The sequence below is a fragment of the Hippocampus bargibanti genome, linkage group LG14 (assembly GCF_051943395.1).
Source record: "Hippocampus bargibanti isolate YZ-2025 linkage group LG14, ASM5194339v1, whole genome shotgun sequence".
NCBI lineage: Eukaryota > Metazoa > Chordata > Actinopteri > Syngnathiformes > Syngnathidae > Hippocampus > Hippocampus bargibanti.
Window position 1 is genome coordinate 5,245,068 of NC_142747.1, and position 27,227 is coordinate 5,272,294.

General features: G+C 43.3%; 2 protein-coding genes across 2 annotated transcripts in view; both read right to left on the reverse strand.

Annotated features, from left to right (window-relative positions):
* The window catches only part of LOC148888071 (cell adhesion molecule 2-like), a 185,287-nt gene that overhangs the window by 146,245 nt on the left and 11,815 nt on the right, over positions 1-27,227 (reverse strand). The window lies entirely within an intron of this gene.
* LOC148888073 (uncharacterized) lies at positions 12,691-14,008 on the reverse strand. The gene is made up of 2 exons (XM_089014389.1): positions 12,868-14,008; positions 12,691-12,789 (listed from the first exon to the last, which is right to left on the reverse strand). The coding sequence occupies exons 1-2, from the start codon at positions 13,996-13,998 to the stop codon at positions 12,691-12,693; spliced, it is 1,230 nt and encodes a 409-aa protein (XP_088870515.1). The 5' UTR covers positions 13,999-14,008.

The following is a 27,227-nucleotide window of genomic DNA, read 5'->3' on the forward strand; positions in this document are numbered from 1 at the left end:
AGACGGTTATTAGCTTTTAGTGGAGCTCAGAGGAAGCAAAGTCTTGTTAAAAAAAAACACAAAAATAAATACAAACTCTTGAGCAAGAAACTCCTTTGTGATGGACACCCACTCAGAGGCTTAATTAGCTTGTTAGCGAGTATCTTGAAAGTGAAAGTTTATCGTAGATGTGTTGACATTTTTCCTGTCACGTGATCTATAGCTTTTTGCGGCATTTAGGAAAGTACGCTACATGAAGATAAAAGTTTTGGGGGAGTCTAAAGGAAGTGGGTGTTCCTAGTTTAACAGAAAATGAATGGACTTAAAGCGAATCCCTGAGGAACTGCACAATGTGTCTGACTGACTGCAACTATGAGACCAAATATTTTTTGGTTTGGAGGAGTGTTTTTAGACAAATTAGCAATGTGAAAAATTCCCCGTGTGAGATCCCGATCAAGATTAGCGCATTTTTTCTTACGGGTCTCAAAAGGAAAGGGGGCTAACGAAGGTCTTATTTTACCCCCCTTTCAAACCATCTATGTTCTTTCGCTAAGATTTTAACCTCATTGTCATCAAATGAGTGGTTGCTAGCTTTTAGGTGCAAATGTACTGCCGATTGAGGTCCACTTATATTAACCCTGCAATGTTGATAGTCTTTTTTTGAGAATTTGTTGAGTCTCCCCAATGTACTGCTCTTTACAATTTTCATTCTTACAATGTATAGAATAAACTACATTACTTTGTTTTTCATTTGGTAGCCTATCTTTTGGATGCACTAATTTTTGCCTTAACGTGTTTATCGGTTTGAAATAAGTAGGAATTTTATGTTGCCAAAGGACTCTTTGTAATTTTTCAGAAACTCCTGCAATGTACGGTACTGCTACTCCTTTCCTTTTTGTATCTTGAGAATTATTGTCCTCTGCCCCCCCAACCTGAGAGTAGGGACCTATCATAGCTGTGTCCGGCGCCACCATGTCTGGACATTAGGGATATATAAATGGGGCCGATACGACCAGGCAGACTTTAGTTCGCTGACGAAGCCTCTTGGATAGGAGGCGAAACGTCCGAAACCTTCACTTTTGTACAGATGACGGCTGAAGAAACCTTCTCATCGATGGACCACTCCTGTACGACTGAGAGCTTACACAGACATTTAGGAGAGTATGTTACAATTTAACAAAAGTTTTGGGGAGAGTCCAACTAATTGAACAGAAAACAAGTGGACTTAAAGCTAATCCCTGAGAAACTGCACATTGTGTCTGACTAATTGCTACTACGAGACCAAACATATTTTTGTTTGTAAGAGTGTTTGGAGACATGTTAGCGATGTGAAAAATTCCCCGTTGAGATCCCAATTGAGATTAACAATGTTTTTCTCACGGGTCGCAAAGCTACAGAGGTCACCGTTCTGCTGCGGCGGAAGCCGTCCTCAAAAGGGTGACGGCAGCCGACAAAGCCCAGCGGCGGTGGCGCAGCGAAGCGACTGATCGTCGCCGCAAACGTCTGCAAGGATGAGAAGCGGTAGGATTATCTAAAACAACATGATTGCTTTGCCCGCCACGGGCGTTTTTGTTTCATTTCTTTCAGCTGCGTGCAAAAAACGGGTATGTGGACGGTGTCACGTTCTGGTTGGTGACCAACGGGTGTCGCTGTCGGCCCCGCCTGCAGCTGCACAGGTGTTGATCGTTTCAATCAGAGGCAGTTAAAAGGACTCCCGGCACGACCATTCTGTGTCGGGCCTTATCCGGTTTGTTTCATGTTGACAGATTTTTACTCATGGTTTTGTTTGATACTTTGTACTTTTCTGTTCTGATGACTTATTGTTTGATGACTCTCCATTAAGGATCAATCTAGTTATTTTCTGTTGTCTGGTGTATTCAAAGGCAATTTGCTGCCCATTTGAAATTTTCATGAAGCCCCTCCGATGGTACACAGTCCACAGCGCTCTCAGTCCCATTATAGGGACAAACGCAACGTGTGTCACATGATTCACCTCAACTCTCCTTAAGCACAATGAAAATCAGCGGAGGGGTGGGGAGATCACCACAAAGAACGGTGTGACCCTCTTTTTATTTATTAACGTTTTTGCAATACAATACATATTTATTTATATCGCGCTTTAACAACAGCTGAAGCTGGGACAAAGCGCTTAACGTGGACAACAATCAGACAGGAATAAGCGCTTATGAGCTACCTGCGAGGATTAAATCTCATCAGTGGAGGCGGCGGTAAATAAATGTGATTCCACTTTGCTTCCCGCTCGATAAATCCTCAGCATTTTGACTCCATTGAAAGCTCACTTCAAATCACCTTGCGCGGCATCACAAGTGATGCCGCGTGACAAATGACATTGGCCTCACCTTTCGTAAGACACAGCCAGCTAAAAAAAGAAAAGAAAAAAAAAGGTGTGGGGTGGGCTGTGAAATGATGAAACGTGAAAAAAGCAATTATAACAGGTATGTTATGGTGGGTGATTGGACTACAAAGGGAGTCCTTTGACAAAATCTACTTCGATTGCCACTATCCAAAAAGTTGAAAATTGAATCGGTCCTATATTTTGACGCACAGATCCCCGTGCGTCCAAATATTGGACCAGCTTTGAGGATTCAAATGAGAAACACATTTGTACCGTAGTCAGCATGAGTAAAGCTTTGTTTTCATGTCGCTAAACACTTCCCTTGTATGTACAAACGGAGATGATGATGATGATGATGATTCATCAACGTGCCAAATGAACAATTTGGTCGGTCTGACAACTGAAGCAGGAAAGCACAAGCGTAGCGTGACGGTCCAGATAATCACGCTGAGCTTTGGCTGATGCGCCCGAAAACAAGCATCTGTCACAACAAATGGATTCTTTTTTCCAAAAGTATTGGGAGGATGGGGGTGAATTTTTAATCTGTGGGTGATTTGCTCATAAGCATAAAGAAGCATGCTAATGATTTAATTTGTAGTCGGGCGAAAAAGGGAAGAAAGGTTTCCTTGTGACGTTAAACAATATAAGATAAAGGAAAAAAAGGTTCACAAGTGCTGAAGCAAAAGTAAAATGAGAGCTGCAACAAGCAATAAACTGTGAACCCCACTTTCTTTCCCCATCATATTTGATACCACAAACTCTGTAGGCCGCAAAATCTGGCCGGCGCCATACTGTCACTCAGCTTGACGTCATTTTACAACGCTTGAACAAAGCAGTCCTTCCTCTGACGTCTGTCAAGTGACAACTGTTCAATGTGTCAAACACAAAATCTCCACTTAAATTAAATAAATAAATAAATAAATAAATACACAAATACTTAATAAGTAAATACATACATTGATACATAAATAAATACATAAATACATAAATACATAAATACTTACACACATACACGCACACACACACACGCACACACGCACACGCACACACACACACACACACACACACACACACACACACACACACACACACACACACACGCACACACACACACACACACACACACATGCATACACACGCGCACACACACACACACATACACAGGTGACGTGCGGTGAGGTTCATGGCTGGTGTCCCTCTAATATTTTCATTCCTGATCCTATCCAACCTGGTCACTCCCAAAGAAAACCTCAACATCTTCATCTCTACTACCTCCTGCTCTGGTTCCTGTCTTTTCTTCAGTGACACTGTCTCTAGTCCAGGTTCATGGCTGGTGTGGCATTGACGTCATCACAGTCAGATATACAAACATATGAACTCTACAGAGCTCATTCACCATTTGATTGGCAACAGTTAACGTGTTTGTTTAAATATCAGCATTCTTTATATATACAACTGTAGCATAGAAAAAAATAATTAAAAAAACATTATTATCGTGTTACCTTTACTTATAAATGAAGTCCATGCGCCGCTCCTTCTGAAGATAGGCATCGATAACTGAGAAGCTGAGAAACTGTCCAGATGATTTACATCCTTCCCTCACCGTTTGTGAGCTATACAGTCCGGTGTTGGTCTTCCTTTAATTATTATCATCTGCTTCGATAGAAAGTCCAGTTTAGAAAATGCTTTCAATTTAGACATGTAATCTTCCCTTCAGAAAATAAGGACAAGCAACAGGAAAAATGATTGGATGGTTGCACTTAACTTGCTAAGTGTTTACTGTCGCTTGCTGTCACTAATTCTATTATTCTGCAGCCGAGGAGTCGCAAGAAGAATCTCTGGAATCATCAGCGCCCCCTGTCATGAGGCAGGAGAACTGTGTGCATCACCTATGCACACAGTTTTGATAAAAATAAAAATAAAATAAAATAAAATAAAATAAAATAAACACTGTATACAATACAGCGTAGGTGTCGGACGTTCGCCTCGTATCCAAGAGGCTTTGTCAGCGAACACCTTCAAAACGTACAGATGACGGCTGAAGAAACCTTCTCATCGATGGACCACTCCTGTACGACTGAGAGCTTACACAGATATGCAATACAGTGTTTATTATGTACAGTGACTCTACATTATAGACACCAGCTAAACTGTAGAAATTTAGTTCAGATACTCAAAGTGTTTGAACACTTTAAGAGCGATATGCAGAGGGACAGCAATGTGGTCTCACTGCAGAGCAAGCCAGCACAGTTAGCATAGTGATTATGCAATCCATGGTGAGGCTCAGCCGGCTGCTGCCTCACTGCTCGTCTCTACTTAGTATTTGAACCGTAAATGTGAAAATTCAGCAATTTTGAAAAAAAATCCAAAAATGAAGTTAAATGGAAAATAACTTTAAAGTACAAATCACCAAACAAATATAACTTTAATGTATTTTTTCATTTGATATTTCAGTGATGACAGGTGAGGCCTCACCTGCCTCCGCTGACTGCACGTCACTGACAAACACACACACGCAGGCATGGACACACACACACACACACACACACACACACACACACACACACACACACACACACACACACACACACACACACACACACACACACACACACACGCACGCACGCACACACACACACACACACACACACACACACACACACAAACACAAACATACATACATACATACATACAGTGGTGGGCCGTCAGGGCCAGCAAGGCCTTCTCTGCTGGCCTAACATAATCAGACATCATTATTATAATTATAATAAAAGTCATTAAAAAAGTATTTTTTTCTAAATATATATATAATTATTCTACATACTGTTTTCTTGATGTTATATTATATCCATTTGGTTCATCGATGAGAAGGTTTCTTCAGCCGTCATCTGTACAAAAGTGAAGGTTTCGGACGTTTCGCCTCCTATCCAAGAGGCTTCGTCAGCGAACTAAAGTCTGACTGGTCGTATATACGCTGATCGTATGGTTATGCTCCTTTCAGTGTTGTAGTTTTAGGTCAGAGTTTTTAATCCAATCAGAATTCAGCTAGTTTGTGTCACCAGGCTGTATGAAATCTGACCGACGCCTTCAGAATCAACAGTGAGGGCGTCTGTGCACTGTACATGAACGGGCACATGTAGTTGATATACAGTTGCGATAGCCAATCAGATCACGAGTTGGCACAGTAAGGCCAGCTAGAGGGCCTCGCGTTGAACATGACGTACGCGTCCCGTGATTGGATACTCACTTTACCTCAGCCCTCAGCCCGGAAACCCGGGAACTTTAGCGGAAAAAGCAAATATATCTACTCGCTTTTTTAACCCACAATGGCTAAAGGAGAGGACAACTCGCTGTCGCATGTAGGTAAGTTGTGGACAAATGATTTTAAATTTCCTTTTATTTTTAAGTGTTTGCAGTATCACGTATAGTGACAAGTTCTAATTGCTGATGCAGATTTATTGATGTGTAATTGCTCTGGAAAATAGCCTGTGTTGTAGACGATTAAGGTGATGCCACGCCCAGTACTGCGTGCGTGTGCTTTTGTAAACGATATCTCCAGCCGTTGTGTCATAAATTATGGTATTACGAGGGGTATTTGTTCAAGTCGGACTAAGCAGGACTTCACTGAAGGCCTAGGTGTGAAATGCACGGACATACATACATACATACATACATACATACATACATACATACATACATACATACATACATACATACATACATACATACATACATACATACATACATACATACATAAATGCTCAAAACTGACCAATGATGACCAAAGGGAGCGCCCGTAAAGCATGTGAGGTCCATTTCACAAATCACGGAGCAGAGCGCAGCTGGTGCCTTCCCCAAAATGTCAGTGTTCAATCTCAGAGACCAGGCTGCGCGCCCACATGAGATAGCGCAGGCAAAAAGCAAATCTTGGAAATGTTGCATTGTCCATCTGTTTTGGATAGCCGACGTTTCAAACAACTTGTCTGACTTCCTGTTTCAAAGACTTTTTCGTGAAAGGTGACGTTTTTAAGGCACATTTATGACCCCCCCTCCCCCAGAAATGTTGAATAATCAGCGTTTATGAGTAAAGGAACAAAAATATGACCCTATCTCAAAAAATAAAATAAAATAAAATAAGCCGATCATAAGGCCGATTCAATCATCTGGGATCCACGAAGAATATGAAATAAATAATTGATTGGCCTTCCGATTGTTATTCAGGAGTCGTCTTGAGCGGAAGGCGGGGAAACACAATGGATGGATCTGCACTTCATCATGGGCCTACAACATCATCACTCACACTTACGTTCGCGCCGAAGGGCAGCGGATGTGACTCGCATGTGCAGCAAATAGACCTGCTCGGGCTAGGGGAAGTGTCACCTTGGTCACCGTTCCCGACGCATTCGGAAGAAAGGCGCACATTTTTGGCTGGGGCGTGAACTGTATGAGTAGGGTATATAACATTCAAAAATTCCTCCCTGTATCACTTTTTGTGAATAGTTTTTTTTTCCAACACGCATTGCGGGCATGTCAAAATAATGAAAAAAAATGGCTGGTTGGCCATAAATGGACCAAAGAACATTGGATAACACTTGGGTGAATCACTCGTTTTTGAGCCAGCTCACAATCTGGCAGTAATTTGTTAAATAACCCCATTCAACAAATCCAAGAGATCATAAACGGGATTTTTAATTTTCTTTTTTTTTCTCGCTCCCCCGACGGCGGTTTGTCATTTATTGGCGGTTTAACCTTCAAACATATGTTTGGTCCATTACTTCCCGAGTCAACAAAAGCGCTTGTCAGAATCAAATGGAGGTTGGTCAATAAAACAAATGATGCCTATATTACACATCCGGATGACCGAGGATCAACAGGCTTTATGGACCACAGATATTTTTTTTGTGCGCAAAACGAATGGGCAGAATTATTATTCTTTTTTTCCCTCACCATTCACTTCTACGGGTACCAAAACAGCCGGACGTGCGTCAACGCCGTTGACCGTCATCACCTCGCATTCTGGAGATGCGTCGTCTCCATTTGCACTAGCGCGCATGGTGCCGCGACGGTAATTAGGCCAGTTGCCGGCGCTAAAGACATCATTTGGAGATGAAGTGAATGGCGGCCCAGCTGCTTAATGGCATGTTCTGGTCTCATCGCCCATTAAAAGCTCCGCCACGCAGGACAAAGAAATATATCCTCGCTCCTATTATTGTCTTAATCCAATTATTCAACATCAGTAGACAATCCGCGGCCTAAAGCGCCTGACAATTCGGACATAATTGAACCCGCCGTCCCGACAGAATGAGTTGCACACCATCGTCGAACTCAATGAATGTTTCATTTGCTGTGGCGGGCTCAGAACAAGATCGTAAAAACGTGTGACAAGCGTGCGGAATGGGGCTGCGCATCGCATGACCGCCCGTGAATGTTGGAAGAATCGCTTTCATCATTCGGCTCAAAATAACAGCGCACGATTAAACCCAAAAGTCTCGTGACCAAATGAAGGTCCAGAAATGGATAAACCCGATTTGCGCTAATTCAGGAAAACGACAACTTGCCGTTAACATACTATCATTATCCGAAACATAAAATTCACAATACAAATGCCTTCTAGAATCTCTCAATACTGCGCCACGACTTCCACATCTGAAAAGTGTGAAACAACCTTGGGGGGAAACTGAGAAGAAATTTAACTGGGTCGTGAACTCATAGTCTTTATTTACTTGGCTGAAAGAAACTAATGACATGTTTGTGCGGGAGAAATGGAGCCAATTATTCCGGAGAGTTGGCATCAAAACAACTGCAAAAAAACTGTATGTATTTAGCTTGTACTTGAATGAAGATCAGAAGTTTACTCATCTGTATAATTGTTAGTATCCGTCATTCCATGCAGAGGATCAATAATACATAGATCTGCAGATGCAATTCTGTGATTTGTATGTCCTACTGTACCGGCTGTGTTCATTCCATTGTTTCAACGGTTAGCGTATCACAATATAGGCGTTAATTAGCATGAAGCTAAAGGACTGAAAGACTAGGGTTCATGGGTTGTCTTCAACACAGAAAGGTGTAATTCTCTTCATTTAAAGGACAACTGACACATTTTTTTGTTTCCTAACTGACATCAGAAAAAAGTTTTATAGCATCTAAAATACCCAAAACATGCAAGCTGAATTTTTTAGTGAAATGTAAAACACCAATAAAAATGACTTAAAGTGTCCCAAAACTGCTTCAAAATGACCTAGGAAATGGCGGGTTTCAGAAGGTCCCGCCCCCTTGTTCGAGGATACTCCAGACACAAAAAAAAAAACAATGGCTTCAGGGAGTTTAAATTTTGACATGCTTTCTTGTTAGTCATCCAGTGATGAATATGATTCAAATAGTTATGAAGAGGAAAGCATAAATGTTTGCAAAAGTCCTTCTGTATCAATTCGAGCCATCTGGACTCCAATGTAGCTCCCAGGAAATGCACAAGGTGGCGCACAAGCTCTGTTGCAAATGGGATGATTTGTCTGCTGAGAATTTGTCTCCACTTTTATGGTGTTATCGCAATTGGTAGTGCGACACACAACGATTTACCATTGCGTTATTTATGTGCTTTCCTTCTAATTTTGCCATTAACACGGATAGACAAGATGTTTTCAGACCAAACAAAGTACCCGAAATGGATTGTGTGTCTCGGTCAGGGGGGTTATATATATATATGATGATGTCACGTCATATGTATATATATATATATATATATATATATATATATATATATATATATATATATATATATATATATATACAGTAAAGTCTCGTTATATCGATATCGGATATATCGATAGTCCCGGTTATAAGGATACTATTTCTATGCACGCACGGAGAAAATTACATGCAAACAGGGTCGGATATATCGATAGTCCCGGTTATATCGATATTTTTTTGGACTCCCTTGAATAACGATATAACGAGACTTTACTATATATATATATATATATATATATATATATATATATATATATATATATATATATATATATATATATATATACAGTAAAGTCTCGTTATATCGATATCGGATATATCGATAGTCCCGGTTATATCAATACTATTTCTATGCACGCACGGAGAAAATTATATTCGGTGATATATTAGATTTTATACACTATATATATATTATATATATATATATATATATATATATATATATATATATATATATATATATATATATATATATATATATATATATATATATATATAGTGTATAAAATCCTCGTCTCACTCCTTGAGTGGTCTCCGTTCCCCATTTTTAGCTCGGGTCCTCTACCAGAGTCCAGGAAGGATCAGTACTGTTTCCAGCACTGCACTTTTCTGGATTGAGATATTGGATGTTATTCCCGTGATATGTTGCAATCACTCATCTAGTTTGGGGGTTTCGTCCATTAGTTCTCCGACCACCACAGGCATGACTGTTAGCTTTACCTTCCAGGCTATCTCCAGCTTCTCTCTGGGCCCGTGATATTTCTCTAGTTTTTAATGTTCCTTGTTTCTTATGTTTCCATCACTGGGAAGCACTACATGCACTACAACAGCTTTCCTCTCCCCTTCATCTATGATCACGATATCTGGTTGGTTCACCATTACCATCTGGTCAGTCTGTATCTGGAAGTCCCACAGGATCTTCGCGCGATCATCCTCTACCACTTATGGAGGTGTTTCCCATTTTGACCTTGTGGTTTCCAGTCCATACTGTACACAGAGGTTTCGGAAGACGATGCCAGCCACCTGGTTATTGCACTCCATGTAGACTTTCCCTGCCACACCCTGCAGTTATGTGTTGGATTATCTCAGGTGCCTCTTTGCACAACCTACATTTTTTGGGCCTGGTCTGGTGTGGTACATCTTGGCCTCTATTGCTCTGGTGCTCAAGGCCTGCTCTTGAGCAGCCAGAATGAGTGCCTCTTTGCTGTCTTTTAGGCCAGCCCTCTCTATTTATGGAGATTGGATGTTTCATAATCAACAATGTTTCTCATACTCAGGAATCCCCGGCTTCCTTCTTCACGGATTGCGTACACTCGAAGTGTGCTGGATTTTCGATGGAACCTACCGTGCATGGTTAGGAGCTTTCGGGTCTTAACATCCATGGTCTGAATCTCTTCCTTTGGTCACCCTATTATTCCTGCAGTGTATATGTCACTGCTGTTGTGTAGATCAGAGAGTCTATGTCCGTTTCGCACTGAGGATATATATATATATATATATATATATATATATATATATATATATATATATATATATATATATATATATATATATATATATATATATATATATATATATATATATATATGTAACGGAGTTGTGCGCTTAGATTATTAAATTATGAAGGAAGTGACGCAACGCCGCACAGTGTGGCACTATGTCCCGCCCATAGTTTCCAGAACAATCTCGAGGAGATTCAGGTTAATCACAAAACGAAACCCATGCGACTTCACCCATCCCTTCTGCCATACTGTGGTGCAGAAATAAAAGAAATAAAAAGACACATCCACGTGTCTCGTCTTCATTAATACGGCAGCATCGTGGAGATGAAGACAGTCAATGTTGTGAGACCCGTCACATTGGTGCCGTGACCCGGATCACAAGTGACTCTCCACTTCGGACCGGGACCGCGATGCTGCACAATGAAGACGCTGTGCAGTCCCATCACTCGGTGTACGGTGTGTCGACCCCCGTTTTGGAAATACATGTAGAGTGTTAATTGTCTGACCTGCTGTTTTGCAATTAGTGTTTTTTTTCATGTACGTGTTTTGTGTGTTAAGTCTAAGAATGAGCTCCTTACAAGTAACAAGTAGCACACCTTTGAATGAGTGTGTTGGTAGAGGTAGAGGCTTCCCAACCGTGTTACAGTTGTGTAGTGCAATCCAGAGTGGTGTATTTTGTACAGAGGGGAATGGGCAGGTTCAAGCTGAGGCCACTTATGTTAGTGGGGACAGAGTTCCTTCCCAGACCCAGTGCAGTGCATCTACGACGAGCGACAACTGATACACCAGCAACAGATCCCTTTCTCCAGTCTGTCACAGTTATGTAGTGCTATGCAGGGTGATGTAGTTTGTACAGAAGGGAATGGGCAGGTGCGAGCTGAGGCCACTTATGTTAGTGGGGACAGAGTTCCTTCCCAGACCCAGTGCAGTGCATCTCCGACGAGCGCACAGACCCTGACACACCGGCGACAGATCCCTTACTCCAGTCACCTGACGTAGTTGGTCAGATGAGTGACAATAAGACAGCATTCTTATACATCCTTGCCCGATAACCTTGTCTATTTTGCATGTTGGTCTTTCTGTTGTCTTCCGTGTGTATGTTGCCCCACTTCTGCATAATTTAAGGGGGGTGTATGTAACGGAGTTGTGCGCTTAGATTATTAAATTATGAAGGAAGTGACGCAACGGCGCACAGTGTGGCACTATGTCCCGCCCATAGTTTCCAGAACAATCTCGAGGAGATTCAGGGTGAGTCGCAATTTTCTGTTGGTCTTGATTAACGCGCATTTTCATGACAATATCTTATTTTGTTTCCCCTTTTGTACTGTCTAGTGTTATCTAATTAGTTCCCTTATTCATTTCGAGTCCAGATTACTTTTTGTGTCATTATTTACTTCACGTTTTGTCGAGTGGAACTTTGGAGCATATGTGCTTTTCTATCGCAGTTAATCACAAGACGAAACCCATGCGACTTCACCCATCCCTTCTGCCATACTGTGTTGCAGGTAATAATTGTTTCATTTCGTTTTTATTGAACAATATTTAGTTTCTTGTGTCGTGTTTCATTTGCCCGTGAGTGTCCGTGGCGCGTTGAACTGTGCGCCAGCCATTACAAGCGCACCGCGTGTTCTGCCGAGTCTCCGCCCATGATGCGTTCAGGGACATCTTGTGAATAACAGTGAACTTGTGTTGTATTCTCTTTTCCTGTAAATAACCACTATACGATCACACGTTGTTAATTCTGTTTTGTTATCTACAATGTTTTGCATTTGAGAACAATCTCGAGGAGATTCAGGTTAATCACAAGACGAAACCCATGCGACTTCACCCATCCCTTCTGCCATACTGTGTTGCAGAAATAAAAGAAATAAAAAGACACATCCACGCGTCTCGTCTTCATTAAGACGGCAGCATCGTGGAGATGAAGACAGTCACTGTATATATATATATATATATATATATATATATATATATATATATATATATATATATATATATATATATATATATATATATATATATATATATATATATATATATATATAAAAATCCTCGTCTCACCCACCATGGGTGGTGTCTGTCCACCATTTCAGCTCGGGTCCTCTACCAGAGGCCAGGAAGCTTGAGGGTTCTGCGCAGTATCCGTGCTGTTCCCAGCACTGCGCTTTTCTGGACCGAGATATCCGATGTTGTTCCTGGAATCTGTTGCAACCACTCGTCGAGTTTGGGGGTCACTGCCCCGAGTGCTCCAACCACCACAGGCACGACTGTCACCTTTACCTTCCAGGCTCTCTCCAGCTCCTCTCTGAGCCCTTGGTATTTCTTGATTTTCTCATGTTCCTTCTTTCTGATGTTCCCATCACTCGGGACCGCTACATCCACGACAACGGCTTTCCTTTCCCCTTTATCTATGACCACGATATCTGGTTGGTTGGCCATTACCATCTTGTCAGTCTGTATCTGGAAGTCCCACAGGATTTTTACTCGGTCATTCTCCACCACCTTGGGAGGTGTTTCCCATTTTGACCTTGGGGTTTCCAGTCCATACTGCGCACAGATGTTTCGGTAGACTATGCCAGCCACCTGGTTATGGCGCTCCATGTAGGCTTTCCCTGCCAGCATCTTACACCCTGCAGTTACGTGTTGGATTGTCTCAGGTGCCTCTTTGCACAACCTACACCTTGGGTCTTGTCTGGTGTGGTATATCCCTGCCTCTATGGCTCTGGTGTTCAGGGCCTGCTCTTGGGCAGCCAGGATGAGTGCCTCTGTGCTGTCCTTTAGGCCAGCCCTCTCTAGCCACTGATAGGACTTCTTGAGATCAGCCACTTCTGCTATGGTTCGGTGGTACATCCCGTGTAGGGGCTTTTCCTCCCATGATTGTCCCTCTTCCAGCACCTCATCCTCTGTTCCCCATTGACTGAGACATTCTCTGAGTACATCATCCGTTGGAGCCTTCTCTTTGATGTATTCATGGAGCTTGGATGTTTCATCCTGGACAGTGGCTCTCACACTCACTAGTCCCCGGCCTCCTTCCTTACGGCTTGTGTACAGTCTCAGGGTGCTGGACTTGGGATGGAACCCTCCGTGCATGGTGAGGAGTTTTCGGGTCTTAACATCCGTGGTCTGAATCTCTTCCTTTGGCCACCTTATTATTCCTGCAGGGTATCTGATCACTGGCAGGGCATAGCTGTTTATTGCCCGGGTCTTGTTCTTGCCATTGAGCTGGCTTCTGAGGACTTGCCTCACCCGCTGGAGGTATTTGGTCGTAGCCGCTTTCCTTGTTGCTAATTCGAGGTTGCCATTGGCCTGTGGTATACCGAGGTACTTGTAGCTGTTTTCAATGTCTGCTATTGTTCCTTCAGGGAGTGAGACCCCTTCAGTGTGAACTACCTTGCCCCTCTTAGTCACCATCCGACTACATTTCTCCAGCCCGAATGACATTCCGATATCACTGCTGTAGATCCTGGTTGTGTGGATCAGGGAGTCTGTCATCCATGTAGAGGAGGTGACTGATCGTAGCTCCATTTCTGAGGCGGTATCCATAGCCTGTCTTGGCGATTATCTGGCTGAGGGGGTTCAGTCCTATGCAGAACAGCAGTGGGGAGAGTGCATCACCTTGGTATATGCCACATTTGATGGACACTTGCGTTAGTGGCTTGCCATTGGCTTCAAGTGTGGTTTTCCACATCCTCATCGAGTTTGCAACGAAGGCTCTCAGGGTCCTGTTGACCTTATACAACTCCAAGCATTCATTGATCCATGTGTGTGGCATCGAGTCATATGCTTTCTTGTAATCAATCCAGGCTGTGCACAGGTTGGTATGTCGGGACCTGCAGTCTTGAGCGACTGTTCTGTCAACCAGCAGCTGATGTTTGGCACCTCTAGTATCTCTACTAATGCCTTTCTGTGCTTTGCTCATGTATTGATCCATGTGTCCACTTATCTTAGCCGCAATGATGCCTGACATGAGCTTCCATGTTGTGGAGAGACAGGTTATTGGCCGATAGTTGGAAGGAACTGCACCCTTTGAGGAATCCTTCATGATCAGGATTGTTCGCCCTTCGGTTAGCCATCCTGGGTGAGTCCCATCCATCAGCAGCTGGTTCATTTGTGCTGCTAGGCGCTCGTGGAGAGCTGTGAGTTTCTTTAGCCAGTAGGTGTGGACCATATCCGGGCCTGGTGCCGTCCAGTTTTTCATACCTGAGACTCTTCCTTGTATATCTGCCGCTGTGATGGTAACTGGGTTCTGTTCAGGGATGTTGCTGTGCTCCTCTTTCAGAGTCACCAGCCATTGTGCACTGCTGTTATGTGCGACCTCCTTCTCCCATATGCCTTTCCAGTATCTTTCAGTTTCCAGCCTTGGAGGGTCTGCTCTGCTGTTAGAACCCTGCCACTGAGCGTACACTTTCGCAGGTTGTGTTGCGAACAGCCTGTTTATTCTTCTGGCCTCATTCTCTTTCGTGTACCTCTTTAGGCGACTGGCCAAGGCCTGGAGCCTTTGTTTGGCAGTTTCGAGTGCTTCAGGTATGGTTATCTGCATGTACCTCTTGGGTATTGGCCTTTTATACACACCTCTCTGGGTCTCCGTCAATTGACTCACATCTTTCCGAGCCGCCTTGATCTTGGCCTCCAACCGTCTTTTCCATGGTGGGTAATGAATCTCGTGGCTCTCATGGTTGCTCTTGTAGCCAAGCTCTTGGCTATATATATATATATATATATATATATATATATATATATATATATATATATATATATATATATATATATATATATATATATATATATATATATATACATACAGTAAAGTCTCGTTATATCGATATTCAAGGGAGTCCGAAAAAATATCGATATAACCGGGACTATCGATATATCCGACCCTGTTTGCATGTAATTTTCTCAGTGCGTGCATAGAAATAGTATCGATATAACCGGGACTATCGATATATCCGACCCTGTTTGCATGTAATTTTCTCAGTGCGTGCATAGAAATAGTATCGATATAACCGGGACTATCGATATATCCGATATCGATATAACGAGACTTTACTGTATATATATATATATATATATTTATATGTATATATATATATATATATATATATATATATATATATATATATATTGTGATGTCACGAGAGGCTGTGTCCTGGAGGGGAAATACATCCCCCTAAGATGGCTCCACCCAGAGAGAGTCTTGGCCCCAGCTTGGGGAAAGACAAGCTCGATTGCTGTGCTCTGTGAAGAAGTTGATTGCTGCGTGGAACTCATCGCCAGTTGGGACCACACGACTGGACACTGGATTTGAACCTAGCTAAGGTGGCTAGGCTACATGAGGAGGACGTCAAGAGGGGTGAGGCCTAGAGACTCTTGGAAAAGAACTCCGTCTTCAGTTTTACCTCAGAAGAGACTTTATTTGGATTTAAGTATCAGAAGAGACTTTATTTGGAATTAAATATCAGAAGAGACTTTATTTTTGATAAGTATTGGAAGTGACACTATTCAAACCTTTGTTGCTTGTGAATTCCCCCTGGAACCCTTGATTAAAACCTTTTGTTTGTATCCAAACCTGTCGTCCATTGCACTTCCTGTCCTGTCCAGCTGAGAGCTAGCCTCTCATGATATCACAATATATATATATATATATATATATATATATATATATATATATATATATATATATATATGGCATATGGGAGACGAGGGTTCGAATCCCACTTGTGGCAGAGAAAAATGAGCACAATGACATCATCCAGTGTGGGTCCTTGGGCAAGACCCTTCACGCTAATGCCTACCTCAATGATGAGAGACAATAAATGGAATGACATGCCGGCTCAGACGTCGCCCGGCCAAACAAGGTCTGCGTCAGGTGCTGGGGAACCAGAGCACCCTGATGAAAAATGGGCTACTGGAACAAAGCGGAGATGGACGAGATGCGATAACATGGCTCTGTTGGAATGCTACTACTCAAGCAACCCTAGTCAGAGGGGTTACATGCGGAGAATGGGGGCTGAATGGTTACTTCGAAACCCACAGTCACGGTTGACCACGAAACAACTAGTAGCTCAGTGTTCCAATATCCACAAACGGCAATTGCTATCACAAGTTGAGATTGATGAGGTACAACACAAATTCCGAGGTGAAGGGCCCCAGGCTGCCACATCACAGGAAGAGGTTCAACCAGAGATTGGGAGGCAAGCCCCAATGAATAATGAGATTGGGAAGCCAGCCCCAATAAATGAAATGCTGAGCGAGGCAGCAAATGACCTGAGAGATAAGATCATGGCAAGAATGAAAACTGGGCAACGAAGGCTCCGATTACAACGGCTATGTGAAGTACCACCTGAAAGTCTCATGGAAACTGTGAATGCAGCACTGAGAACGATCCCGACCGGAACGATCACGGAAACCAATGAGCTGATATACACCTCAGCATCAGTGATCCTAGACATGCTTGGCTACAAGAGCAACCATGAGAGCCACGAGATTCATTACCCACCATGGAAAAGACGGTTGGAGGCCAAGATCAAGGCGGCTCGGAAAGATGTGAGTCAATTGACGGAGACCCAGAGAGGTGTGAATAAAAGGCCAATACCCAAGAGGTACATGCAGATAACCATACCTGAAGCACTCGAAACTGCCAAACAAAGGCTCCAGGCCTTGGCCAGTCGCCTAAAGAGGTACACGAAAGAGAATGAGGCCAGAAGAATAAACAGGCTGTTCGCAACACAACCTGCGAAAGTGTACGCTCAGTGGCAGGGTTCTAACAGCAGAGCAGACCCTCCAAGGCTGGAAACTGAAAGATACTGGAAAGGCATATGGGAGAAGGAGGTCGCACATAACAGCAGTGCACAATGGCTGGTGACTCTGAAAGAGGAGCACAGCAACCTCCCTGAACAGAACCCAGTTACCATCACAGCGGCAGATATACAAGGAAGAGTCTCAGGTATGAAAAACTGGACGGCACCAGGCCCGGATATGGTCCACACCTACTGGCTAAAGAAACTCACAGCTCTCCACGAGCGCCTAGCAGCACAAATGAACCAGCTGCTGATGGATGGGACTCACCCAGGATGGCTAACCGAAGGGCGAACAATCCTGATCATGAAGGATTCCTCAAAGGGTGCAGTTCCTTCCAACTATCGGCCAATAACCTGTCTGTCCACAACATGGAAGCTCATGTCAGGCATCATTGCGGCTAAGATAAGTGGACACATGGATCAATACATGAGCAAAGCACAGAAAGGCATTAGTAGAGATACTAGAGGTGCCAAACATCAGCTGCTGGTTGACAGAACAGTCGCTCAAGACTGCAGGTCCCGACATACCAACCTGTGCACAGCCTGGATTGATTACAAGAAAGCATATGACTCGATGCCACACACATGGATCAATGAATGCTTGGAGTTGTATAAGGTCAACAGGACCCTGAGAGCCTTCGTTGCAAACTCGATGAGGATGTGGAAAACCACACTTGAAGCCAATGGCAAGCCACTAACGCAAGTGTCCATCAAATGTGGCATATACCAAGGTGATGCACTCTCCCCACTGCTGTTCTGCATAGGACTGAACCCCCTCAGCCAGATAATCGCCAAGACAGGCTATGGATACCGCCTCAGAAATGGAGCTACGATCAGTCACCTCCTCTACATGGATGACATAAAGCTGTATGCTAAGAGCGAAAGGGACATAGATTCCCTGATCCACACAACCAGGATCTACAGCAGTGATATCAGAATGTCATTCGGGCTGGAGAAATGTAGTCGGATGGTGACTAAGAGGGGCAAGGTAGTCCACACTGAAGGGGTCTCACTCACTGAAGGAACAATAGCAGACATTGAAAACAGCTACAAGTACCTCGGTATACCACAGGCCAATGGCAACCTCGAATTAGCAACAAGGAAAGCGGCTACGACCAAATACCTCCAGCGGGTGAGGCAAGTCCTCAGAAGCCAGCTCAATGGCAAGAACAAGACCCGGGCAATAAACAGCTATGCCCTGCCAGTGATCAGATACCCTGCAGGAATAATAAGGTGGCCAAAGGAAGAGATTCAGACCACGGATGTTAAGACCCGAAAACTCCTCACCATGCACGGAGGGTTCCATCCCAAGTCCAGCACCCTGAGACTGTACACAAGCCGTAAGGAAGGAGGCCGGGGACTAGTGAGTGTGAGAGCCACTGTCCAGGATGAAACATCCAAGCTCCATGAATACATCAAAGAGAAGGCTCCAACGGATGATGTACTCAGAGAATGTCTCAGTCAATGGGGAACAGAGGATGAGGTGCTGGAAGAGGGACAATCATGGGAGGAAAAGCCCCTACACGGGATGTACCACCGAACCATAGCAGAAGTGGCTGATCTCAAGAAGTCCTATCAGTGGCTAGAGAGGGCTGGCCTAAAGGACAGCACAGAGGCACTCATCCTGGCTGCCCAAGAGCAGGCCCTGAACACCAGAGCCATAGAGGCAGGGATATACCACACCAGACAAGACCCAAAGTGTAGGTTGTGCAAAGAGGCACCTGAGACAATCCAACACGTAACTGCGGGGTGTAAGATGCTGGCAGGGAAAGCCTACATGGAGCGCCATAACCAGGTGGCTGGCATAGTCTACCGAAACATCTGTGCGGAGTATGGACTGGAAACCCCAAGGTCAAAATGGGAAACACCTCCCAAGGTGGTGGAGAATGACCGAGCAAAAATCCTGTGGGACTTCCAGATACAGACTGACAAGATGGTAATGGCCAACCAACCAGATATCGTGGTCATAGATAAAGGGGAAAGGAAAGCCGTTGTCGTGGATGTAGCGGTCCCGAGTGATGGGAACATCAGAAAGAAGGAACATGAGAAAATCGAGAAATACCAAGGGCTCAGAGAGGAGCTGGAGAGAGCCTGGAAGGTAAAGGTGACAGTCGTGCCTGTGGTGGTCGGAGCACTTGGGGCAGTGACCCCCAAACTCGACGAGTGGTTGCAACAGATCCCGGGAACAACATCGGATATCTCGGTCCAGAAAAGCGCAGTGCTGGGAACAGCACGGATACTGCGCAGAACCCTCAAGCTTCCTGGCCTCTGGTAGAGGACCCGAGCTGAAATGAGGACAGACACCACCCATGGTGGGTGAGACGACGATTTTTTTTTTTTAATATATATATATATATTAGATAGATAGATAGATAGATAGATAGATAGATAGATAGATAGATAGATAGATAGATAGATAGATAGATAGATAGATAGATAGATAGATAGATAGATAGATAGATAGATAGATAGATAGATAGATAGATAGATAGAAGTAACAACGCTTATGGTGAGGCCATGTGCCTCCCTGATAGCAAAAAAAGGGAAAATAACAGGGTGTAATTGCCGTGGAGATTTTTAAATTGTCACATCCCCTCTCCTCCCAAAAACAAAAAACAAAAGAGCAATTTATACTTGCTTCAGAGGTGAGAGCGAGGATGAGAAACCTCATTAGGCAGAGTAAGACGCCGTGGGGCACTGTGCTGCATGTGTGTAAATAACAGTCTCTTTTCCATGTCGTGGTATCAGAGATAGATTCGTGAATTAGTTGCTGACAGAAAACCAATAAAATTGATGAATGGATTTGAGGCAAAACACACACTTGTCGCCCTCTTGCTCACACACAAACAAATACACACAAAACAACAACAAAAAAGCCTGCTGCTCACCGTTTTTTTGGGGGGGGCATACTGAGAGACCTGAAAAACAAATTGGGGTGATGTCCCCTAACAGGCAAATGGCGTACACTTTTGTTGTCCTTATTTATTTTGCCGTGATTCAGCAGTCGTCCTTGTACAGTAATCGATGTTGATGAACGAGCAGCACGGCAGCCTTTTATTCCGATAGAAACTTTCCATTATCTCTCACAATGTATTCACTCAGTCAAAGTGACAGCGGTTGAGGCGAGCCGCACACTCCGCAGCCCTCACCGGGCCGTCCCCACAGCCGCCGTCATCTGTCTACTGCGCCCCCATCGAACCCCCCCCCCCCCCCATTGAACGAAATTACAGAAATCAAAGACGGGTGAGTGCAGGAAAAGGCTGGGGAAGCGACAAAAATGACGACAAAAGGAAAAAGCACCACTTTTATCCATCAGAGTTGTGAAGATGGCAAAATCAAATAGTCGCCAACAATGGGCAAATTAATTCGTAGTTCGGTTTCTCACTGATTTAAAATATATACAATTATATCTGAAATATCAAATAATAAATCATTGCCACCGCCCTACCCACTCTCGAGGACTTGCACACTGCAAGAATCCAAACTAGGGCGCGGAAAATCCTACTGGACCCTCCGCCCACCACTTTTTCCAGCTACTCCCCTCAGGCAGGCGCTACCGATCCATGCGCAGCAAATCCAGCAGACATTTAAACAGCTTCTTAGCCCAAGCCATTAACTCTGAACTCTATGAACTCTTTCAACAGTAGCCCAAATGGAACTGTATAGTGCCACTTCGCATTTTTTTGATGATGATACTCGTGCAACGTGTTCGACCGGAAACAAATTCCCTGTGTGTTCTACATACTTGGCGATAAAGATGATTGTGTGTGATGTGAACGTTTGATGAGACCCCCTACAACTCACCCTCCCCAAGTAAAAAAATAAATGCATCTTTCCTTCTTGCTGACTTCTTGCAGGGTTCGCGGCGCTTCAATAAAAGTCTCATAAAAGTTGAAATGGGACTTGCCTTGACATTTGAAATCACAGCCAGGCTTTTGTCTCTCTTTCAGCACTTATCCTTTAAAAAGCCTGTAAAGGCGTCTCATTCTCATTCATGCCCACAGATGCCCGCATGTAAATGTGTTTTTCCTCATCCCGTGGAAAACGGAAAAAGGGAGCAAATTTCAACCTATTCATTCATTTATTGTGTGTTTGAAAAAAATACTACTTACGAACTACTACTTACAAATGACACTTCATAAGAAATTTTCGAGTTACGAAATACCTCAACAGAAAAATATTGCCACTTGTTATGAAATAAATTTCAAGTAAAAACAGTCGGGTTGCTAATCGGAAGTCACAGTTTATTGAACGCAACATACGTATAGCTGCTCTGCCAATGGCTGCTACCTATGTCATCCGGATGCCTGGCTGCCGTTTGCCTCGACAGGTGCTTTATGGACAATACTTGTCAACAAATAGGAAGCCCGGTGGTCCAACGCTGCGATACAAAGACCAGCTTAAAGGACAACCGACACCATTTTTTTTTTGTTTCCTAACTGACATCAGAAAAACGTTTTATAGCATCTAAAATACCCAAAACATGCAGGCTAATATTTTTAGTCAAATGCAAAACACCAATAAAAATGAGTTAAAGTGTGCTAAAACTGCAACAAAATGAGCTGCAAATTGAGGATTTTCAGAAGGTCCCGCCCCCTTGTTCGTGCTGTCACGCCAAGACGTCTTGCCTTGCTCGAGAATCAAAACAATGGCTTCAGATTCGGAGAAGATGCTTTCTTTTTACTCATCCAGTTATGAATATGATTCAAATAGTTCTGAAGAGCAAAGCATAAATGTCTGCAATCGATTAAAGAATTCCTCCCGTGTCATTTTGAGGCGTCTGGACTGCAATGTAGTGTCCCAGAAAATGCACACAAGATGGGGTGATTTGTCTGCTGGGAATTTGCATCAGCTAGTATCAAATAGTAGTCTGCAACACACAACGATTCACCATCGCGTTATTTATGTGTTTTCCTTCAAATTTTGCCATCAACACGGATTAACACACAGTTTTCAGACCAAACGAAGTACCCAAAATACATTGTGTGTCGCTTTCTCGGTCAGTGACGATACCTACCGTGACGTCACGGTAGGTATTGTCACCAACTCAAAGCCAAGACTTCCTAAATATTCAACGCGAGTCTTAAAAGGTCAAATATAGCGACATGCGGTGGAATCTTTCTAAAATACGCTCAGTTGAAGTTGTTTGAAGTGATTTTACAAATTATGGACACAACTTGTCGGGAGGCGTCGGTTGTCCTTTACATAGACTCTCAAGAGCTGCAACATCAAGCTCAGCGATCTGGAGTTTGCTGCAGTTTACAGGCCACTCTGGTGTTCCTTATGCCACGAAAGGGGTTCCACACCTGGGAGATCAACGCACCCAGTGGAGGTTCGTGCAGCGCCAGCAAATACACCTTTGTGCTGTTCCAATGCCGCCCGGCAACCTGATCCGGGCCTCACATGTCCTGAATGTGGCAGGATGTGTGGCTTCAGAATCGGGCTTCATAGTCACCTACAGTGACATCGTCGTCAGCAACGATAACCACTGTCAAATATACGACAGGATAAGGAAGTTACGTCATCTTTGACTCCGATGGACTGCCAAGGAGGACTACCCAGCAACACCCTGGCATCTCATTGGCTAAGAGTAAAAAAAAACGATGGCCGTACAATAAACATACTATGCCTTTCCCGAACAGACCCGAACATAAAATTCACTTCTATAATTGCCAGAATCTCATCCGTTGAATCAAGGGCTGCGCTTGTGGCTGATCTTTCTTCAAATAAACCCTTTCAGATTAGATTAGATTAGATTAGATTAGGTCTCACAGTCGAGAAATTTATATTTCAGCAAAGTTATTAAAGGAAGAGGAAAGGAAAGAAAGAAGTAGAAAAACAAAATACAGGAGGTGCTTTCAAGGCAGTCACTCTCGTAGCGCCATTTTATCAAAAAGTCAAAAGAACAAAACAACCAAATAAATAATATGACAACATAAAGACGCAGACAGTCATTAAATCTGAAACTAGATGAAAGAGGCGAGGATCAAAGCATCCTTTACACCAGTGGATCAGGGACATCATGGTTCAATGTGTATGTCTACTCCAAGCTAAATGTTGAAAGCAAAGCGTCCCACAATGGGGAAATTGTGGGACGATTAAAGGTTTTCTGATTCTGATTCTGAAAACGAAGCTGTAGCATCCATTGACAAAAACAGACTGTCTCACATCTCTTATCCCACGTAAGTCCGCTTCAATTCCAAGAAGCGACAGTTCTGCATACAGTGGTTTTTAAATTTGGGTCATTGATTGTTTTATGCCTAGTGTACAAGTGCATTTTTACTGATGAAGCCCTGACTGCTGATGGTTGTTGTGAAGTCGGGGGTGCCTGGCAAATATGCATCGCCCCGGCAGCCCGCTGAAAATATTTTTCCGATTGCACCGCTGTTAAAAAAAAACATCAATTTTGACGTTTCTAAAAACAGACCTGAGCTGACATTTTGTCATCTTTAATTTGAAAGTGCACGCAGTGGGACTTTGGCAACGTATCAGGCAGAAAAGAATCATCTGAGCCCATTTGTCAGCAGTGAGAATGTGCCAAGACACTGGCTACAAATATTTGTCAAAACACTTTGCCGGGATTTATTTGCTAATAAGATTGCAGGAAACAGAGACACTGTGAATATGCACAAATAAACAAACAAACAAAAGACAGATATTTGACAAGAAGCTCCAGTGTGTCCTGTTTTTGTGAGAGGTTCAAATTGAATGAAAGAAATGCAATAGGTGGTGGGAATAATTTTATTTTCCTTTTTTTCCGAGAAATGAGAAATATCGGACGTCTGACAGGCACCTTAATGAAAGTGGAGAATTCACACCTCACACTCACACTAGAATTCAACACACTCACTCTAATGCAGAGGCTGATTTATACAAGCACACCAACGCAAAGAACAATTACACAACTAAGAAAAATGATTGCTCTGGAATTCTGACAGAGGATAAAGAATATATGCCTGCAAGTACCGTCAAACGTAAAGACTAAAAAAAAACAGACATTGACATTCACACTACATTTTGCGTCCGTACAATAGTTATACAGTGATACCTCAGCCTGTAAATTTAATTGGTTCCCAGAAAGTGTGTGTAAGGCGAAAAGTGTGTCTTCCAAACATTAATTTACGATAGGAAACCATTAAAATGAGAATAATCCGTTTACAGGGCCTATAAAACATATTTTTTTACTTAATAAGCCATAAAACTACACAAAATATACCCTATTCTATGTATTAGAAATGTGCTATTGTATTGTAATTAAAGAAATAAACTGTACTATATCTTCTTCTTTTCCTTTCGGCTTTTCCCCTCAGGGGTCGCCACATCGAATCAATGTCCTCCATCTATCCCGGTTATAATAACATCATTTTATTTACCTTTGTGATGGTCGTTGATGTAGTTGACTCTTGATGATATCCGTGTGAAGTTGCTGTGCTTTCTCAGCGATAATACTCTCACACACTGTCCCCTGCTCGCTGCTTTTCGTTAATCCAAATCAACAGACGTTTTTCAACCTCTACTCTTGCCTGAGACCATTGCTTAGACAACACAGAAACACCCTTAGCAACACGTAGCAATGGGTGACTTAGCGAACTGGTACTGGGATGATTAGTCACACAAACGCACAATTTGTTCGTGTTTTTTGATGATCTCCTTCTTCTGCTCGACCGATATTTTCTTTTGTGTCCTCTTCGGCTGAACACTAGCCTGTGGTGGGATCTTTTTCGGTCCCATAATAGCAAATAAATCCTTGATAACAAACCGCGTATGCCATGTATGCACTCAGAGAAAGGGGGTGTGGAAAAGTGCCACGGTGGCATTGTTCGGCTGTGTGGTTTGGTGTTTTTCCGCCAAAAACTTGCCCGGCAGCCATTGTGGCGCCCCGTGTGTTTCCCAAAAACTAGTTCGTATGCCAAGATTATATTCTCGCAAATTTAATGTTCGTAAAGTGAAAAGTTTGTGAGCTAAAGCGTTCGTAAGCCGAGGCATCACTGTATAATCTTTATTGTAAATGAAGAACAACTATGAGTCGTGACACACTGATGAGATAAAGGACGCTGACATGTCTCAATAAAGAGTCATACTTTTTGCAAAGTTATTTGCGGACGTGTTTAGTCCGCTATAGAACTGGATTTCGTCCATTTCAAACAAAACATTAACGGTTACGTGTACAGACGGGTGCCTATCGCTCCATCGCGCTCCCAGCCTTCCTAAGAAGTGTCGCACCGATAGTCAAACTTCATTTCCCGCCTGAAACGACAGCAATATGCGATGCGCCAGCTTGCTTATTTATTTATTTTTTTATCTCTTCACCCCCGGTGTCCTTCTGCTCGTAATTGCCGCGTCGCATACGACGACGTGCATTTTTGCAGCGGGGTGCGTCGCAAGACAGATGGGTCGAGGATCCGCAACGACGTCCCGGAGGTGTCAGGCGGGCGCTACCTCACGTCGCTTTGGCCTGACAACAAAGTGGGACCTCCGTGGCGCCGTCATCTGACATTCTGGCCCGCAAGCTGTTCCGCCCCTCACGTCAGGTTACATACGCCAGCGCACATTTCATTTACACGTCTCCTGGCGGCGCACCAAGTGGACAAACGGCAACAGGAGCTTGACAAAACGCCTCAGTGATGTGTCACTTTGGACTTTACACCTTGTTGAGTACAAGGGTTGGGCCATATAGCTGGGGACGGGGGGCGGCGGGGGGGGGGGGGGGGGGGGGGGTGTTCCTAATATTTTGGTGGCACATGAATAGCTTGGCTTACTACTGCTTTTGTTAATGAACTTTTCACCTACGAACATTAAATTTGTGAGAAAATAATGTTGGCATACAAACTAGTTCTTGGGAAACACACGGAGCGCCACAATGGCTGGCGGACTAGTTTTCGGTGGAAGTACACCAAACCACACAGCCGAACAGCGCCATCATGGCTGCCGGACTACTTTTCCACACCCACTTACTTTGTGTGCACTCAGTGCAGACGTGGTTTGTTATGGAGTGGATACTTTTGCTTTTTTGGGACCAAAAAAGACCCCACCACAGGCTAGTGTTAAGCCGTAGAGGAGACAAAAGAAACAAAAAACATGAACGAGGTGTGCGTTTGTGTGACTTAGCGTCCCAGTACCAGTATGCTAAGTCGACCACTGCTATGTGTGGCTAAGGGTGTTTCTGTGTTGTCTAAGCAATGGTCTCAGCCAATAGAAGAGTTTGAAAAACTTCTGTTGATTTGGATTAGCAAAAAGCAGCTAGTAGGGGACAGTGTGTGAGGGTATTATTGTCGAGAAAAAACAGCAAATTCACTCGGATCATCATCAAGAGGCAACTATATCAACGACCAGCATAAAGGTAAATAAAACTGCTTAACTATACAGTACAGTTTATTTCTTTAACTATTATGAAATATATTATTCTCATTTTAATGGTTTCTTATGGGAAATTAACGTTTGGAAGACACACGTTTCGCCTTACACACACTTTCTGGGAACCAATTAAGTCTGTAAGCTGAGGTATTACTGTATGTTGATAAGATTTATGCACGATTCATACAATATCATATTTAGTCTCAGACTAAAAATTGAAAAATCAGAAAAAAGTTGAACCATCTCCGTCGCTGAATGCAAAGTGGCCCATCTCATTTATTTGGTTGTGTCACATCAACGCAAAGACAGAAAGACGTACGATCAATCGCCATAAGGCCGAAACGCCGATAGCAAGCAGTCGACAAAAAGTCACAAGCGCACCTACATCCACTTGATCAAACAAAATTCAATAAATTCAACAAAACGTTTTTTAAGCATAGCGTACAATTGCACGATTGTTCTGCTCATAACTGTACGTCGCCAGCA